Here is a 20,394-nt window from a genome sequence, read left to right as displayed (position 1 = left end):
TTCTTGGCTTCCTTCAAAGCTTGCTAAATATGCAGATTGAATAGCTCTAGGGAAAAGCTATAACCCTGTGTCACTCCCTTCTTGACTACTGCTTCCCTTTCATATACTTTGACTCTTATAACTGCACTCTGGTTTCTGTGCAAGTTATAAGTAACCTTTTGCTCCTTATATGTTGTCCCTGCTTCATTCCAAATTTCAAAGAATTTAGTCCAATCAACATTGTCAAAAACTTTCTAAAACTACAAATGCTATCAACATAGACCTCACTTTCTTCAAGCTATCTCATAGGATAAGTGACATAGTCTGCATAGCCTCCGTGTGTTCCTACATTTCTCCGGAAACCAAACAAGCCTTCCCTGAGGCCGGCTTCACTATCATTTCCATTCTGCTGTAAATAATTCATGTCAGTATATTGCTGCCACTACATTAAACAAGTGGCTCGGTATTGACATGTGCTTCTATCTTGAACATAATAAAACATTTAGGTGTGTGTGTGTGTGTGTGTGTGTGTGTGTGTGTGTGTGTGTGTGTAGATTCAAATAAAATTGATTCATGGATGTTGTCATTGCATTTGTATCAAAATGAACTTACATCGCAGTTATCAGCCAATCAAGAACAGAACTTCAATTTTTCGGAACCTCTAGGATCAACATATATAAATGCATGCGTGCATGGGAACGGCAGCATTTGAGTGGTAGATTCAATTTTTTGTTGACTTTTTGGTAGGTGAATAGTTATCAGAAGAGAATAAACATATGGAAAAATGTAATGCTTTCATTTATAATACATCAAATGTAAACCTCTGGAGTAAAGAAAATATTTTATTAGAAGTTGCTTTTTGTGAAATAAGTCATGGAGTAAACATTAAATGTATTGTCTTTTGTAAGTTGTATCACAAATTTGTATGAGTGACTTGATTTTTTTAAGGACCGGCTTTTCTTTTTCTTAGGCAGTAGAAGATTCAAATAAAATTGATTCATGGATGTCGTCATTGCATTTGTATCAAAATGAACTTACATCACAGCTATCAGCTGATCAAGAACAGATCTTCAATATTTCGGAACTTCTAGGATCAACATGTACACTGCTTGAAACTGTTAATGAACAGAAAGAGGAGTTATTACTAAAACTGAAGGTAAAAGTATAAGCTAAAAAGACATTGTAATGTAGATATCATATCATATTGGCAATTACAGAAGAGAGAGGAACAGTGTTAAAAATTATCATTTGATGAAACATAAACAGTTTACTTTGTTACAGAGTAAGGAGACACTATTTTGTTTCGTGTAATGTTAACCTGCCTTTTCTCTCTCTCTCTCTCTCTCTCTCTCTCTCTCTCTCTCTCTCTCTCTCGATTCATCCATTTTATGTGTGAAATTGTTAAAAATTTTGCCTCTTGGAACAGTATCATGTAATCAGTTCATGTGTGTTTATTAAGCTGAAGCTTATTTTGCATTTTATTATTATTATTTTTGCACTGTTATTCTACTCTTTTAAGTTTCCAGTCACGTATCAGTTATCCAATCCTAATTGAGTCTGTTTTCAGGAATTCAGGTTCAGTTTTGTGTGCATATCATGTGCCTAGTGAAAGTACTGTGTTGGAAAGCAATGGTGTACTCATTTATGTCTGTAGATGTGTTGATGACACAGCTGAGTAGTACGGTTAAAATTGGGTGTAGTTCTGTAGTGGTATTACTTTGTCTTTAGTATATGATTTTAAGATACTGGTAGAAAAATCACAAAAAGTTCTCGGCTTCCTTCCTGCATACATCTTGACTATTTCCTTTTTTCCTCATCTGAGAAAGTACATTTTTTTATGGTTTTGGTGCTCTTAAGATGTAAAAAATTTGAAAAAATTAGATTTTGTAAATTTAATAACCAATTTGAGACTGTGAATGAATCTTTTCATGTGTACAAAAATAGCTGGATCATTACGATAAAATCAGTTTTTGCTGTGTGTTTGAAATTAAAGATATTTTGTATGAAATACCTAATTTAATTTTGTAATCCAGATTTTATATATGAAAGGTGCACAATAAAAAATATTTACAACTTCTTCATTAATAATGTAGGTTATTCAAATTGCATGTACAGTGGAAGTTAAACTTCTTGGTAGATTAAAACTGTGTGCCGGATGAGACTCGAACTCAGGAACTTTGTCCTTGGTGGGTAATTGCTTTACCCTCTGAGCTACCCAAGCACAACTCACAGCCCATTCTCGCAGCTTTACTTGGTCACTTGTGTTTTTACTGCATCTTTGAAGATAGTTTATATGAAATAAGTAAATTATTTTTGTAGTTCTTTAAAATAGGACTCTTTTTTTCAATCAGTATTTGATGCTGATATTGTGAAAGGAAGTATGGAAGGAGATCAAATTGTTCAACATAGAGAGAGATGTACATTCCAGGTGGTTGTAACTAAACTTCCCCTATTTAACACGTTTAACGCAGAAGCTAATTACCATATAAGTACCAAACTTGGTAGCATTAATGTCCAGAATGTGGCGTACATGATTTCCATGCATCTCAGCACCACCGTCCAATACCAACTATGGCCACCAGTGCCATGATCAGTCGTCGGTGATTCATAGTCTCACACACCTGACCAGTCACAGTGCACTTGTTGATACATCAACATGAGCTTGGACATAAGGAGCAGGACGTTGTTGGTGAAGCTCTATTATCAAAAGAACAGTAATGCCGCAGCTGCACCAAGAATATTGCCAATTGTAAGGAATTACGGAATGGTACTCTTTCTCCACCAGCTGTCCGGAGCATGATGAAGGAGTTCTAATCAGCTGGAGAACTGGGCGTCGCTCCGGGAAGAGGCCGACGATCCATTGCACCACAGATGGTTGATGAATTCGCTCTTTCTATGGCAGACAATGCTGCGCGCAGCTCCCAATCATCTGGCAGTGCATGTGCATGTGCTGTGTCACAACAGTTGAACATTGCTTGGTCTACAGTACAGAAGGTGCTTCGAACCATTCTCAAATGGTATCCTGTAAGATCCATATCATACAGCAGCTTGCACCACAGGATGCACAACAACTAGTTGACTTTGCTCTTCACTTTCTCTCAAGGATTGAAGTTGACGAGGGCTGGTCCTGGACCATCCTATGGACAGACAAGTCGAGTCACTGTGTATGAAGTTCCTCTGTTTGGTGAACGTTTCACCGTATGGTGTGAGCTCACAGCTACAGTCATCTTTGGCCCATTCGTTTTTGTAAAGGTTGGCACTTAAGGACCAAAGACATGCAGTGTGACTGGCCAGTGTTACAGCAATATGCCTCGCCAGCATGTCATACCTACTGTACAGGAGAGAGACACATTGAACTCAACAGTTTCAAGTAAGCTGGGGCTCCACCACACATCGCTCATGAAGTTCACATGCTTCTCCGAAACATATTTGGAAATGATCGAATTATCAGCCGATCATTTCCAAATGCTCTGGCCGGCATGATCAACCGATCTCACCACTGTGATTTCTGGTTGTGGGCTACATGAAGGACAAGATTTACCAGGGGACATTCACGCATGAGCAGATATGAAGCAAAGCGTATCAAGAGAGACAGCCAACATATCTATAGGAATCATTCTGCTGTGCTGTGCAGAATGCAGTCTTGTGCTTTCAGACTCTTCTGGATACTGATGGGCACCATATTGAGCCCCTTTTGTAGCAGTAATGGTACCAGTACATAATGGTATGATGTACTGTAGCAGCACATTAAAAGTGTTTCAATTGAACTGATTCTGCATTATTTCTCTTCCCCATGTTCTTGACATTAATGCTACCAAGTTTGGTACTCATACGGTAATTAAGTTTCCTTGTTATAATGTGTCAAATAGGGAAAATTTAAATATAACCACCCAGTATTTTATTTTACTCTCAATCATTCCGAATTTGAAAAATGAAGACTATATATTGAATATCACTAGCAGTAAAATTGCTAGATAGTTATGTGCAAGTTGTGTATTTATAACTTCTTCATTAACAGTGTAGGTTATTCATATTGCGTGTACAGTGGGAGTGAAACTTCCTGGTAGATTGAAACTGTGTGCCAGGTGAGACTCGAACTCGGGACCTTTGTCTTTGGCGGATAATTGCTCTACCATCTGAGCTGTTGTGTACGCAAAATGCTGTGGCTGCTAGATGCGCAGTCGGCTGGGAAAGAGTGGGGAGAGCGGCAGTGGTGGTGGGTCGCTCAGGGTGCTGTATCGGAAATGGCATTCTAAACAGAAGTTGTCACCTGTTCTTTGGTTAGTATTGAAAAAGAATTCCGCCAAAAATGCAGCGATTTATTTTCATCAGGTTCGTTAACCGTTTATAACTTTCATAAGAGAGTCATGAGTGGGAGATTTTGAGTAAAACACACACATTTCTCTTTTTACCATGTTGAAAGTTGCTTCCTTTGCCAAAACTCAATGGAGTTTACACAGTCTCACCTCACTAACATGTTGTGCAGATGCAGTTGTGAGAGAATTCTGAAACAGTGGTTTATTAAGTGATGAACTGAGGAAAAGTAAGGTTAGCATCGTATGAAAAAGGACATCCTCAGTACAACATAAACTTGTAGTGACTTCACGTATGTTGTTCCAAAACCCACATCATTTTTCGTTTCACCAACTATTGATGGTTCATAAAAGTTACATTCGTTTGTTGGAGAAGTCTGTAGTGGAATAACACAGAAGATAATGAAGTTTTGTGTACTAACCATACAGCAAAATACTCTCCTCTTTGTGTACTATCATTTGCCAAAATCTCATTCATCAACATCTACATAGGTACTATGCAAATCACATTTAAGTGTCTGGCAGAGGGTTCATCGAACCACCCTCACAATTCTCTATTATTCCAATCTCATATAGCGCGTGGAAAGAATGAACACCTATATCTTTCTGTACGAGCTCTGATTTCCCTTATTTTATCGTGGTGATCGTTCCTCCCTATCTAGGTCGGTGTCAACAAAATATTTTCGCATTTGGAGGAGAAAGTTGATGACTGGAATTTTGTGAGAAGATTCCGTCACAAAGAAAAACGCCTTTCTTTTAATGATGTCCAGCCCAAATCCTGTATCATTTCTGTGACACTGTCCCCCCTATTTCACGATGGTAAAAAACGTGCTGCCTTTCTTTGAACTTTTTTGATGTACTCCACCAGTCCTATCTGGTAAGGATCCCACACCGCACAGCAGTATTCTAAAAGAGGATGGACAAGCGTAGTGTAAGCAGTCTCCTTAGTAGGCCTGTTACATTTTCTAAGTGTCCTGCCAATAAAACACAGTCTTTGGTTAGCCTTCCCCACAACATTTTCTGTGTGTTCTTTCCAATTTAAGTTGTTTGTAATTGTTGTAATACCCAGGTATTTATTTGAATTTATGGCTTTTAGATTAGACTGATTTATCGTGTAACCTAAGTTTGAGTTCCTTTTAGCACTCATGTGGATGACGTCACACTTTTCATTATTTAGGGTCAACTGCCACTTTTTGCACCACTCAGATATTTTTTCTAAATCATTTTGCAGTTTGTTTTGACCATCTGATGACTTTATTAGTCGATAAACGACAGCGTCATCTGCAAACAACCGAAGGCGGCTGCTCATATTCTCTCCCAAATTGTTTATGTAGGTAAAGAACTGCAAAGTGCCTGTAACACTACCTTGGGGAATGCCAATTTTACTCAATGACTTTCCATCAGTTACAGTCTCTGACAGGAAATCACAAATCCAGTCACATAACGGGGATGATATTCCATAAGCACGCAATGTCACTATGAACCGCTTGTGTGGTACAATGTCAAAAGCCTTCCGGAAATCCAGAAATACGGAATCGATCTGAAATCCCTTGTCAATAGCACTCAACACTTCATGTGAATAAGAGCTAGTTGTGTTTCACAGGAATGATGTTTTCTAAACCCATGTTGACTGTGTGTCAATAAACTGTTTTCTTTGACATAATTCATAATGTTCAAACACAACATATGTACCAAACTGCTGCTGCATATTGACGTTAACGATACAGGCCTGTAATTTAGTGGATTACTCCTACTACCTTTCTTGAATATTGATGTGACCTGTGCGACTTTCCTGTCTTTGGGTACGGATCTTTCGTTGAGCGAATGGTTGTATATGATTGTTAACTATGGAGCTAAATCATCAGCATATTCTGAAAGGAACCCAATTGGTATACAGTCTGGACCAGAAGACTTGCTTTTATTAAGCGATTTAAGTAGCTTCACTACTCCGAGGATATTTACTTCTACATTACTCATGTTGGCACCTGTTCTCAATTCGAATTCTGGAATATTTACTTTGTCTTCTTTAGTGAAGGCATTTTGGAAGGCTTTGTTTAATAACTATGCTTTGGCAGCACTGTCTTTGATAGTATCTCCATTGCTATCATGCAGAGAAGGCATTGATTGTTTCTTGCCGCCAACATACTTCACATACGATCAGAATCTCTTCGCATTTTCTGCCAGGTTTCGAGACAAAGTTTCGTTGTGGAAACTGTTATAAGCATCTCGTATTGAAGTCCACACTAAATTTCGAGCTTCTGTAAAAGATTGCCAATCTTGGGGATTTTGCGTCTGTTTAAATTTGGCATGTTTGTTTCGTTGTTTCTGCAACAGTGTTCTATCCTGTTTTGTGTACCAAGGAGGATCAGCTCTGTCGTTTGTTAATTTATTTGATATAAATCTCTCAATTGCTGCTGATACTATTTCTTTGAATTTAAGCCACATCTGGTCTACACTTATATTATTAATTTGGAATGAGTGGAGATTGTCTCTCAGGAAGGCATCAAGTGAATTTTTATCTCCTTTTTTGAATAGGTATATTTTTCGCTTATTTTTCGAGGATTTGGGGATTACAGTATTCAATCTTGCTACGACAGCCCTGTGTTCACTAATCCCTGGATTGCTTGTTATTAACTCAGGATTATTTGTTGCTAAGAGGTAAAGCGTGTTTTCACAACTGTTTGCTATTTGCGTGGGCTCATGAACTAAGTGCTCAAAATAATTTTCAGAGAATGCATTTAGCACAATTTCGGATGATATTTTATGCATACCTCTGGAATTAAACATGTATTTTCGCCAACATATCAAGGCTAAATTAAAGTCACCACCAACTATTATCATATGAATCGGGTACGTGTTTGAAATCAAACTCAAGTTTTCTTTGAACCTTCCAGCAACTGTATCATCTGAATTGGGAGGTTGGTAAAAGGATCCGATTATTATTTTATTCTGGTTGCCAACAATAACCTCTGCCCATACTAACTCACAGAAAGTACCTACTTCAATTTCGGGACAAGTTAAACTACTTCTAACAACAACAAACCCGCCACCGCCAACCGTGTTTAGCCTATCCTTTTGGAAGACGGTTAGGTTCATTTCAAATATTTCAGCTGAGCTTACATTTGGCTTTAGCCAGCTTTCAGTGCCAGTAACGATTTGAGCATCAGTGCTTTCTATTAGCACTTGGAGCTCTGGTACTTTCCCAACACAGCTACGACAGTTTGCAACTGTTTTACCAATGGCTCCTGTATCTACATTCGTCCTATGTTCAGTCTGCAACCTTTGTGACTGAAGCCCTTCTTGTGTTTTCGTGAGACCCTCTAACTTAAAAAACACCCCAGTCCACACCACGCAGCCCCTGCTTCCCGTGTAGCCGCCTCCTACGTATAGTGGACACCTGACCTGTTCAGTGGAACCCGAAACCCAACCACGCTTTGGCGCAAGTCAAGGAATCTGCAACCTACATGGTCATAGAATCATCTGAGTCTCTGATTCAGACCCTCCACTCAGCTCTGTACCAGAGGTCCGCAATCGGTCCTATCGACTATGCTGCAAATGGTCAGCTCTGCTTTCATCTTGCAAGCAAGACTGGCAGCCTTTACCACTTCCGTTAGCCGTTCAAAACCAGAGAGAACCTCTTCTGATCCAAAGTGACACACATCATTGGTACCGATGTGAGCAACCACCTGCAGTTGGCTGTGCCATGTGCTCTTCATGGCATCTGGGAGGACCCTTTCCACATATGGAATGACATGTACAAAGTGCACATTGATTTTCTTACCCTTCATGTCAGCCTAGTCCCTAAAGGCCCCCATAATGTGCCTAATGTTGGCGCTTCCAACTACCAATAATCCCACTCTCTGTGATTGCCCGGATCTTGCAGGCTGACTGGTTTCCTCTGAAACAGGACAGGTGACAGCATCTGGCTCAGAGACAGTGTCAGCCACAGACAGCACCTGGAACCTATTTGTCAGACAAACCTGGGAGGCCTTACGTGCAGTCGCCTGAGAAGTCTTTCACCTCCGGGTGACCCCCCACTCGACCACAGGTGAGGGGTCAACCTCAGTGCGAGCAGTAACTGGGTTGGCCACCGGTGAGGACCGATCGGAGGACTCGGACATGCCGGACGTCTGTTGGACCCCCACGGCCGGCCCACAACAGTGGTGCCCATCCACTGCAGCCTCAAGCTGTGTAGTCGAAGCCATCACAGCCTGAAGCTGAGAGCGAAGTGTCACCAACTCGGCTCACATCCGCACACAACAATCGCAGTCCCTGTCGATACTAAAGATCGTGGAAAACTAAACCATGCAGATACACAGACTATCAGCACGTGCTGCGCAACTCTACTGTAGACCCTAAAGAAAATGCAGGAACTGTGTCTAATAATATACTGATATTCAAAAACCTAACTATTGAAGCACTCAGATGAAACTAAGTAATTCACCCCTGATTAGGAACTTGTAATATGTCACAAAATTGGCTTACTTTCTGACACAAACAAAAATGCAAGAACTGTGGCTATTAGATATTAAATTTACATGCAGAAACTCAAGAAACTAAATTATTAAAGCACACACATAATAAAATTCACTCCTGGTCAGGAACTCATAAATGTCACAAAAGCGGTTACTTCCCTGTTGCTGTGTCTGTCTCGGTCGGCTACTACTGCCATTTCAGTATCTCAAACCATTTATGAAATATGAGAAATGTTGTGGGTATTTCACTCTGGCTTTATCGCTGGCCTACTGAGATGGCAAATGAGTGTGCTATGTCAGATCAATTTTCTCGAGATTGGTGACAGGTAGAGACTCCAACCAAGTCTAAAGAAAAATTCAATATGTTAGCAAAATTTCATACGCAGAAGCATATTACGTAATGTGCACCAGATGCAAAATCATAGCGACCCTTATTTTTCATTGCAAACATTTTCAGATTTCACGAAGTGTCTTCTTCCTTGCACATAAATATCTCATTAACTATGAGCATTAACAAAATGATGGCCACATCATAATGAATGTGACATATAAAGCTAGAAGTAAAGCAAAAATGATTTTATTTTTTTTTATTGAATAGTTTCTGTTTAATTGCTTGAGAAAGATTCTGTCATCAACTACCACCCGAAAGGTGGCAAATGCTTGTTGGCCTCCCATTCTGAACAAATGAGTGAACTCGCCCAGCTCTTTGGATGAAAACTGGTCACTACGCATCATCAACCGTATCCTGTGCTAGCTATACCCAAAGCATGCCTCACAACCTGTCCTCACATATTTACTTTCTCTTGTACCTTGTCTCCTACCTTACAGACACCACAGAAGTTCTCCTATAAAACTAGTGGATGTAAAGTTTTGAGGGCAGGTTGTGAATAGTGTTTGGGGGGAGCTGCCTGTGAAAGTTAGTCCCAATTTCGAGTCTTGGGCTGACATAAAGTATTAATCTGCTGGGAAGTATCATATCGGTGCACACTCCACTGCAGAGTGAAAATCTCATTCTCATTCTGGAAACGTCCCCCAGGGACCAATGGCCTTTGTAGTCTGGTCCCTTCAACACTCACAAACCAACCACCAGCAAAACGTCCCCCAGGCTGTGGCTAAGCCACATCTCTGCATAATCCTTTCTTCCAGAAGTGCTAGTCCCGCAACTTTCACAGGAGAACTTCTGTGAAGTAAAGTGTGGAAGGTAGGAGACAAGGTACTGGCGGAAGTAAAGCTGTGAGGATGGGTTGTGAGTCATTCTTGGGTAGGTCAGGTGGTAAAGCACTTGCCCACGAGAGGCAAAGTTCCTGAGTTCGAGTCGCAGTCTGGCACACAGTTTTAATCTGCCAGTAAGTTTCATATCAGTGCACATTCCGCTGTAGAGTGAAAAATCTCATTCTGTAGTTCGGGTGATTGTTCCTCTTATGGATGTTGTTGCACAATATGGTTTCCATTAAATGCAATGAATTTGCACCATTGTTTTACACAACTCTCGAATCCTATTTGCAAAAATCAGGTAGTAGATGATATATCCACACTGTCAGTCACAGAGACCTTCAACTTATCTGCCATCCATACAGTTTCTGTCTGTGCCCATTACTTTGTCCATGGTGTCTTCTCCTTACACAATCTGTAGTGTTTTATGGATTTTAGAAAACCTGCTGCCCACTGTTTCTCTTTGCAATCCATTAGTTGTGAGCAAGATAGGAGAAACAAAAATTATGAAAGATCTGTATAGGGACAGATGATGAGTCACTCCACCTATGCATGCAATTTGAACAAATAACATCAGTCGATCTAACAGTTTCGTTAATAAACCTTAAATGGAGGACAACTGCTGCATGTTAGTGGTGGGTGGTCATAATTAGATATAACTATGATATTGGGAAGAAAATAGTGTAGCTTCCTTCCAAAATGGAGTATTATGAAATAGGATACAGAGTCAAAAAGAGTCATCCTATTTCACTCACAACCTCACCTCCATAAATGAATGTGAAACCTTCAAATAAATTTTAACTTATGCATTGAAACTAGAAGTTGATCTTTGTTACGAGTTGTAAATTACTAGTTTGTGTACTTGACTTTGCAGCTAACTCACTCACTCACTCATTTCTTACCTAATGTGCAACAAATGTTGTTAGATCGGCTTCATTTCAACACTTGCAATTCATTTACAACTGTGTAGCATGATTTTTATTGAGAGTATGGATCTGCACATCCTGCAGCTCAAAGCATTTGACAACGGCACCAGTAGTTTCAAGTCAATGGTTGTTTATGTAAGAGGATACCCTCAGGTCAGCCCCGCATGCTTGTTCAAGATGGAGAGAGCATTCAACAGTTCAGTGTGTAGTCCACAGAAGTCATCTCATCATGCCAGCTGAGAATTAACTATTCCTCGTGTGTCCTGAGTGGTAGGGTTTTGCAATGAAGTTTGTGTTTCGAACCATATAGAATTCAGTAATGGTGATAAACAACAATGTTTGTGCCTCTGTGAATTTATTTTGAATATGGATTTTGAAGATGATTTCCTTTGAAAAATTTAGTGTTCAGTGTTGAAGTGACATTCCATTTAAGTGGAAAAGTGAGCTGCCTCATCTAACAACCCTACCACAACAAAGGTCAGCATTTAATGACGATTGGTGTTGCTCACGCTGCTAAATACTGCATTTTCGGGCAACAACAGTCATATTATGTGGCAGGTGTCATTAGAGCATAGTTAATAAAGTCATTTCATGTAATAATAAAAAAACTAGGCACTCATCTTTTTGTGTTTCCCACACTAGTCTCGTCGTAAAATCATGGCTCAATCGTTGAAAATCTAAGTGGTTATGATTCCAAGCTCGGATGCAAAGAGGCCTAGGTTTTATTCTGCTATATTCAAAAGTTTTGTAGATGCGCTTCACAAAACATTCTTCAAGATTAAACCTTTCAAAGTTAGCACAATGGTGATGTAAAAAAATAATCAGCACTCCGAATTTAAGTTACACTTCCTTTTAATTGCTTTTATTGCAATATCACGTAACACACAAAACATCACTTTACAATACAAAACATACTTGAAAACATCTTCCTCACATTTTATAAGCCAACTACAATATGCATCTTTCCAACATGACGTCCAACACTTGACTTTCTCAACGTCCGACTCTCTAACAACTAACTAATAATCGCTTATGCGCCAAAAAATCAGTGTTACAAGTACATCAAAGATCATAGTGACAAAAGAAAGAATACACATAAGAATAATATCATTGCAATATAAACATATAGATGTTGTTGTTGTGGTCTTCAGTCCTGAGACTGGTTTGATGCAGCTCTCTCTGCTAATCTATGCTGTGCAAGCTCCTTCATCTCCCAGTACCTACTGCAACCTACATCCTTCTGAATCTGCTTAGTGTATTCATCTCTTGGTCTCCCTCTACGATTTTTACCCTCCACGCTGCCCTCCAATGCTAAATTTGTGATCCCTTTATGCCTCAGGACATGTCCTACCAACCGATCCCTTCTTCTAGTCAAGTTGTGCCACAAACTTCTCTTCTCCCCAATCCTATTCAATACCTTCTCATTAGTTATGTGATCTACCCACCTAATCTTCAAAATTCTTCTGTAGCACCACATTTAGAAAGCTTCTATTCTCTTCTTGTCCAAACTATTTATTGTCCATGTTTCACATCCATACATGGCTACACTCCATACAAATACTTTCAGAAACGACTTCCTGACACTTCAATCTATTCTCGATGTTAACAAATTTCTCTTCTTCAGAAATGCTTTCCTTGCCATTGCCTGTCTACATTTTATATCCTCTCTACTTCAACCATCATCAGTTATTTTGCTCCCCAAATAGCAAAACTCCTTTACTACTTTAAGTGTCTCATTTCCTAATCTAATTCCCTCAGCATCACCCGACTTAATTCGACTACATTCCATTATACTCGTTTTGCTTTTGTTGATGTTCATCTTATACCCTCCTTTCAAGACACTGTCCATTCCGTTCAACTGCTCTTCCAAGTCCTTTGCTGTCTCTGACAGAATTACAATGTCATCGGCAATCCTCAAAGTTTTTATTTCTTCTCCCTGGATTTTAATACCTACTCCAATTTTTTTTTTGTTTCCTTTACTGCTTGTTCAATATACAGATTGTAAGCATCGGGGAGAGGCTACAACCCTGTCTCACTCCCTTCCCAACCACTGCTTCCCTTTCATGCCCCTCGACTCTTATAACTGCCATCTGGTTTCTGTAGAAATTGTAAATAGCCTTTCGCTCCCTGTATTTTACCCCTGCCACCTTCAGAATTTGAAAGAGAGTATTCCAGTCAACATTGTCAAACGCTTTTCTAAGTCTACAAATGCTAGAAACGTAGGTTTGCCTTTCCTTAATCTTTCTTCTAAGATAAGTCATAAGGTCAGTATTGCCTCATGTGTTCCAACATTTCTACGGAACCCAAACTGATCTTCCCAAGGTCGGCTTTTACCAGTTTTCCCATTTGTCTGTAAATAATTTGCGTTAGTATTTTGCAGCTGTGACTTATTAAACTGATAGTTCGATAATTTTCACATCTGTCAACACCTGCTTTCTTTGGGATTGGAATTATTATATTCTTTTTGAAGTCAGTTTTGTCAGGACTGGCTCTCCCAAGGCCATCAGTAGTTCTAATGGAATGTTGTCTACTCCCGGGGCCTTGTTTCGACTCAGGTCTTTTAGTGCTCTGTCAAACTCTTCACGCAATATTGTATCTCCCATTTCATCTTCATCTACATCCTCTTCCATTTCTATAATGTTGTCCTCAAGTACATCGCCCTTGTATAGACCCTCTATATACTCCTTCCACCTTTCTGCTTTCCCCTCTTTGCTTAGAACTGGGTTTCCATCTGAGCTCTTGATATTCATACAAGTTGCTCTCTTTTCTCCAAAGGTCTCCTTAATTTTCCTGTAGCTGTATCTATCTTACCCCTAGTGAGATAAGCCTCTACATCCTTACATTTGTCCTCTAGCCATGCCTGCTTAGCCATTTTGCACTTCCTGTCGATCAAATTTTTGAGACGTTTGTATTCCTTTTTCCCTGCTCCATTTACTGCATTTTTATATTTTCTCCTTTCATCAATTAAATTCAATATTTCCTCTGTTACCCAAGGATTCCTACTAGCCCTCGTCTTTTTACCTACTTGATCCTCTGCTGCCTTCACTACTTCATCCCTCAGAGCTACCCATTCGTCTTCTACTGTATTTCTTTCCCCCATTCCTGTCAATTGTTCCCTTATGTTGTCCCTGAAACTCGGTACAACCTTTGGTTTAGTCAGTTTATCCAGGTCCCATCTCCTTAAATTCGCAACTTTTTACAGTTTCTTCAGTTTTAATCTACAGTTCATAACCAATAGATTGTGGTCAGAGTCCACATCTGCCCCTGGAAATGTCTTACAATTTAAAACCTGGTTCCTAAATCTCTGTCTTACCATTATATAATCTATCTGAAACCTTTTAGTATCTCCAGGGTTCTTCCATGTATACAACCTTCTTTCATGATTCTTGATCCAAGTGTTAGCTATAATTAAGTTATGCTCTGTGCAAAATTCTACCAGATGGCTTCCTCTTTCATTTCTTAGCCCCAATCCATATTCACCTACTATGTTTCCTTCTCTCCTTTTTCCTACTGTCGAATTCCAGTCACCCATGACTATTAAATTTTTGTCTCCCTTCACTACCTGAATAATTTCTTTTATCTCATCATACATTTCTTCAATTTCTTCGTCATCTGCAGAGCTAGTTGGCATATAAACTTGTACTACTGTAGTAGGCGTGGGCTTCGTGTCTATCTTGGCCACAATAATACGTTCACTATGCTGTTTGTAGTAGCTATTCCTATTTTTTTTATTCATTATTAAACCTACTCCTGCATTACCCCTATTTGATTTTGTATTTATAACCCTGTATTCACCTGACCAGAAGCTTGTTCCTCCTGCCACCTAACTTCACTAATTCCCACTATATCTAATTTTAACCTATCCATTTCCCTTTTTAAATTTTCTAACCTACCTGCCCGATTAAGGGATCTGACATTCCACGCTCCAATCCGTAGAATGCCAGTTTTCTTTCTCCTGATAACGACGTCCTCTTGAGTAGTCCCCGCCCGGAGATCCGAATGGGGGACTATTTTACCTCCGGAATATTTTACCCAAGAGGACGCCATCATCATTTAACCATACAGTAAAGCTGCATGCCCTCGGGAAAAATTACGGCTGTAGTTTCCCCTTCCTTTCAGCCGTTCGCAGTACCAGCACAGCAAGGCCGTTTTGGTTAGTGTTGCAAGGCCAGGTCAGTCAATCATCCAGACTGTTGCCTGTGCAACTACTGAAAAGGCTGCTGCCCCTCTTCAGGAACCACACGTTTGTCTGGCCTCTCAACAGATACCCCTCCGTTGTGGTTGCACCTACGGTACGGCTATCTGTATCGTTGACGCAAGCCTCCCCACCAACAGCAAGGTCCATGGTTCATGGGGGGGATCGATGTATCAAAAGTGAAATCAAATCTGAATGTTGTCTCAGAAATACGTGAAGTAGTTAACAGAAATACAGTAGAATGTTACTGGTATTGAGAGGTTCAGGTGAGGTACCATAATGGTAACGTAATTCAATTACCATTACACTCAGCAGTCACTTACTGTAGTTAAGCATGACAGACTTTCTTAAGCTTAATGTGCTTTGCATTATCTTCTCAGAAAAGATTTATGGACCATTTTTTTCATGGAAAGACTGTCACAGGAGTCATGTACCAGTACATGCTGGAGATAAGATTTTTCTCACAATTGCAAAAACAAGCCAGAAATTTCATTTTTCATTAAGGCAGAGCACCATTGCACTGACCAACTGGATGTATGAGTATTTTTCATAATGAGCTGCCTCAACAATGATCAGTCTTAAAGGGTGTATAGGTTTTGTATTGCACTGTCGGTCTCCGAGATTGGCCTAATCTCAAGGTGTATCACTTTTTTTGAAAGGCTACATCTATGCTGCTCCCCAGCCAACAACCTTGAGTTAACTGTGACACAGGATAACAACAACAGTGAATGCAATAACTCCAGACATGCTGCAAAACTAAGAGATGAGTTTTTTTTCTCATCTGGATATTGGTCATGTGTCCAGTGGGGAATACTGTGAACATTAGTGAAAGGTAATTGAAAACTTTGGTTCTAAATGTAATCGTAATGAGAACCCCAAGGTTGTACCTGAAAGCATGTAAAAGATTAGTCCTTGTAAGATCACATGGTTCTTTTTTAAAACAAAGGCTTTATAGTTCTTTGAATAGGTTAAAATACATCTCAAGTTTCTGTCTACATCCACATAGAAGACAGAGTCTTGTGGAATTTGATGAATCTTTTTGAAACACCCTGGATGATACTCATTGTGATGGCATTGGATTTTCTGCTGATCACTTACAGACACTTAAGCAGAGGTAACCTCAGAGAGCCTTTGATCATGACCAAATCATAATAACTTGAAATGTGGTGTACTTTATATCAAATGATGTGCAGCCACCTGGTTTTACAAAGGCCACTGTGACGTGATCTGCTAAAATTGTACCCACTACTGTTAACAGTAGGTAGATGATAGCTTGGATTGTAATAGTCAACATATAGACCTCTGTACAGTAGATAATTATTCAGGTAATTTCTGGACAACAGGATGAGAACAGACAAAAAGCTTCATGCTCAGAGGTTAGACAGATGCTGCTATCCTTGTACTGGAAATGAGTTTACAGTATCAAATGATCTAATATATCTTCTATCCTCCCTTAGCATGAGTGCATTTACTTCCTTATTTAGGCATGTGTTTTATTCTGATTCAGCATCACATTATTATGGCAAAAAATTTTAGTTCATTTCCACTTCTGATATTCGATGCTCCAATTCATAGAATGTTATCTTTTAATTGACCTTTCAATCATTTTGTTACCATCAAATTACAATTAAGTGATGCAATGGTTTATATATACATCATAGGATCTCTCTCTCTCTCTCTCTCTCTCTCTCTCTCTCTCTCTCTCTCTCTCTCTCTCTCTCTGCCCTCTCAGCAATCAGTAGATGAGGAAGCTCGTGTCAACCTCAGTCAACCTTTCCTGAAATATAGACAACTTTCAAATACACAATGCGTTATGGAACTTCACTGTCATCTCTTCCCAGAATAGATGTATCGAGAGCCTCTTGTTGACACGAGATCTATTTCTTCTCATCATGGAATAGTGCATTCCTTCCAGCACTGCTGATGAGCCATTCTGCAACATTACTACATATCAAATTATATTTTGATATGATCTGCCTCTGTGCGTGCCTTCCAGTGGGTAGTATTGATAATCTGCACTCCAGTTACCGTTTCCCAGTTTGCATACAATTGTTTGACAAAGCCATACTCAAAGAAAAGCCACAGCCAATTTATTGTATACTGACGGAAAAAAAATTGCAACACCTAAAAATTAATTAATATGAGATAGTAATGAAAGTTCAGGAATACATTGGCCTGGGTAATATCTTTAAATGACTAACATTGCAAGAACATGGGTTAATTTAAGTACGAGGTAAACCATTTCAAAAGCAAAATGCTGGTACATTAATAACCAGTGTAACAGCCAGAATATTGAATGCAAGCCCACAAATGTGCATGCATTGTGGTGTGCAGATGCTGGATGTCAATTTGTAGGATGGAGTTCTGTGCCTATTGTATGTGGTTGGTCAATATGGGGATGGTTAATGTTGTTTGTGGATGATGTCCCATATTTGCTTGGCTGGAGACAGATCTGGTGATCGATTAGGTCAAGGCAACATGTCAACACTCTGTAGAACATGCTGGTTTACAGCAGCAGTAAGTGGATGAGTGTAGTCCTTCTGGAAAACACCCCCTGGAATGCTGTTTATGAATGGCAGCACAGCAGGTTGAATCACCAGACTGATGTACAAATTTGCAGTCAGGGTACCTGGGATAACCATGTGAGTGCCCCTGCTATCATGCAAAATTGTGTCAAGAGACTGTAACTCCTGGTGTAGGTTCAGTGTGTGAAGCACATAGAGAGGTTGGTTGCAGGCCCTCAACTGGCCTCCTCCTAACCAAGACATGGCCATCACTGGCACCAAGAGTGCCTGGAAAATTTCAAGTCTGTGCACTTTCATTTCAGGAGTCAGCATCCGGGGTACCCATCGTGCACAGATCTTCTGATAGCCAAGCAAAGCAATAATGTGACCCATACGTTCTTGTGAAATGCCAGTTCTGCTTGCAATTTCCCTCTGAGTAATATGACGATCATCCTGAATCAGTCTGTCAAAATTTTGCTTTTGAAACTCGATGGTTGCTGTCACAGGACATCCAACTCTTTGTTTGTCACGCAGGTCAGATGTTCCCGCCTCAACATCTTGAAACTCACTCGCCCAATGATGCACAGTACTCACATCAAATGATTCAAATGGCTCTGAGCACTATGGGACTTAACTACTGTGGTCATCAGTCCCCTAGAACTTAGAACTACTTAAACCTAACTAACCTAATGACATCACACACATCCATGCCTGAGGCAGGATTCGAACCTGCGACCGTAGCAGTCGCGCGGTTCCGGACTGCGCGCCTAGAACCGCTAGACCACCGCGGCCGGCTGTACTCACATCAACATAGTCACCATAAACTGCTTTCATTGTGTGATGAATCTCCTTTTGCTGTCAAGAATTCGATGACTGCATGTTGCTTAAATCGCATTGACCAAACGTCTGTGCAGGGTTTCATTCTTTACATTGTAACAACGCAACCGTTCAATGCTAAGGCTTCCCACCAACTGGAGCTGTAGAGAAGAGGCTAAAGAACAAACCAGTACCTGTCGCATACCAATGCTGGCAACTGTTGAAGAGTTACGAAGGTGGAGGCATTACTTTTCAGTTAACCCTCATAAAACATACCTCAATCGTGCCTCCAATGAGCTTCTGCTGGACACAACTGAAGCTGCAAATGGTGGTGATTTGGCATCAGTGGAATGCACGCTACAGGGCTTCTGACTCGGAGCTGTCATTAAAGTAGCCAATTTGTTACAGTTTGCTTCACTGTGGTGCCAACTGCTGCTCAAATTGTCACTACAGATGCAGTACAATGTGGAAGATCCATACACCAAACGCAGTGATATTCCCACTCGGTAGTGCCATGTGGCCATCTAGAGTACAGTCTTGTTGTGACTGTGCATTCTTGTGACCACCACTGTGAGCCTTTCCTTGAATTAATTTAGATATAGAGTTGGCAGTATCTAGTCTGATCACGTGGTACAAGAGAATGGCATCCTTCAAGATAGTGTTTTAAGTATAACATTGTTTGCAGTTGCTGTTAACAGTATTAAGTCTGTTCTAAGGAGCCACGTTCAGTATTCATCCTTCATGGAAGACTTTTCCATATCACTTTGCTGCTTGCCCACCATTCAAATGATTATTTAACAGTTGTCGTTGAGTAATGGGGTCATTCAGGATTCATGCAAAGAATTTTTTTAAAAAAAAGTGTGGACTAAAACTCTCCATGGCTTCTGGACGTGTGCAGAATGATTTTAGAAGTAACTGTATGAAAAATAAGGGGCTCGAGATATAATTTAAGTGTTTTAATAATATTTAAGATAGCATGATAATATTATTGAAGTATACCTGTATATTGACAACTCACAACAAGGAGATCCCTTGGCTGCCCAGTACTATTACCTACCTATGTCTTTAGTTTTTACTTCCCAGTGTGAACTTGAAGGCGCTGGAGCAGGTGGGGCACCATCCATCAAGATGGAAAAAATTCTCTTCTGTTCTGATTCATTTACTGTCCTATAACTGAAATGAAATGATCATATGGCATTGCTGGCTGGGAGACCCCATGTGGGGTATTTGGCCGCCGGAAATGCAAGTCCTTTTTAGCTGATGCCACTTCGGCGGCTTGCGAGTCAATGATGATGAAAGACACACAACACCCAGTCATCTCGAGACAGAGAAAAATTCCATGATCCCGCCGGGAATCGAACCCAGGACCCCGTGCACAGGGAGCGAGAACGCTACCGCAAGACTACGAGCTGCAGACTGTCCTATAACTAATGTATCCAGAAGAGAACTGTACAGAATATGAGACTCTCTTCTTGTACTGCAACAGGAATAGCAGTATATATATTTATGCTGGGTATTGGGATATGAAGGAATTCAGGGAACTTAGCTAGCAAATATAGCAATGACAGAGGCCTGTGTGATACAATGGCCATTTTCCCTTAGGATGTCATCTCATTGTTGAATCAATAATTTGTGAAAACTGTAGAGCGGAGGAGGAATGGCTTACACCAAGCAACAAGAAGCTGCAGATTCTGAAACCAACTGGCTGGCCGTGTTATACCCTACCTCAGTCATTCAGAAGGGGCAGAGAGCTACCTTGAGCTGTAGAGAGGAGGAGGACTGGCTTGCAGCAATCAACAAGAAGCTGCAGATTCTGAAAGCAACTGACTGGCCATATAATACATTACATCAGTCATTCAGAAGGGGCAGAGCTACATTAATACACCTACAAATGGACAATGCCCATTAATGCATGGCATCATCTTCAGTGAGAGGACTCCCCTCCTGTGGTGCTCATAATGTACAGTTTACTAT

The 20,394-nt window shown here is 40.2% G+C and overlaps 1 protein-coding gene across 1 annotated transcript in view; it reads left to right on the top strand.

Moving 5' to 3' along the window:
* Nucleotides 1–20,394, top strand: part of LOC124775796 (A-kinase anchor protein 9-like) — a 517,018-nt gene that overhangs the window by 138,104 nt on the left and 358,520 nt on the right. Inside the window, exon 9 of the mRNA XM_047250627.1 lies at nt 950–1,135. Coding sequence (XP_047106583.1) covers nt 950–1,135 — 186 coding nt within the window. The remainder of the gene's footprint in view (nt 1–949; nt 1,136–20,394) is intronic.

The sequence above is a fragment of the Schistocerca piceifrons genome, chromosome 2 (assembly GCF_021461385.2).
Source record: "Schistocerca piceifrons isolate TAMUIC-IGC-003096 chromosome 2, iqSchPice1.1, whole genome shotgun sequence".
NCBI lineage: Eukaryota > Metazoa > Arthropoda > Insecta > Orthoptera > Acrididae > Schistocerca > Schistocerca piceifrons.
Note: the sequence above shows the minus strand (reverse complement) of the source record. Positions and strands in the feature narration are given on the sequence as shown.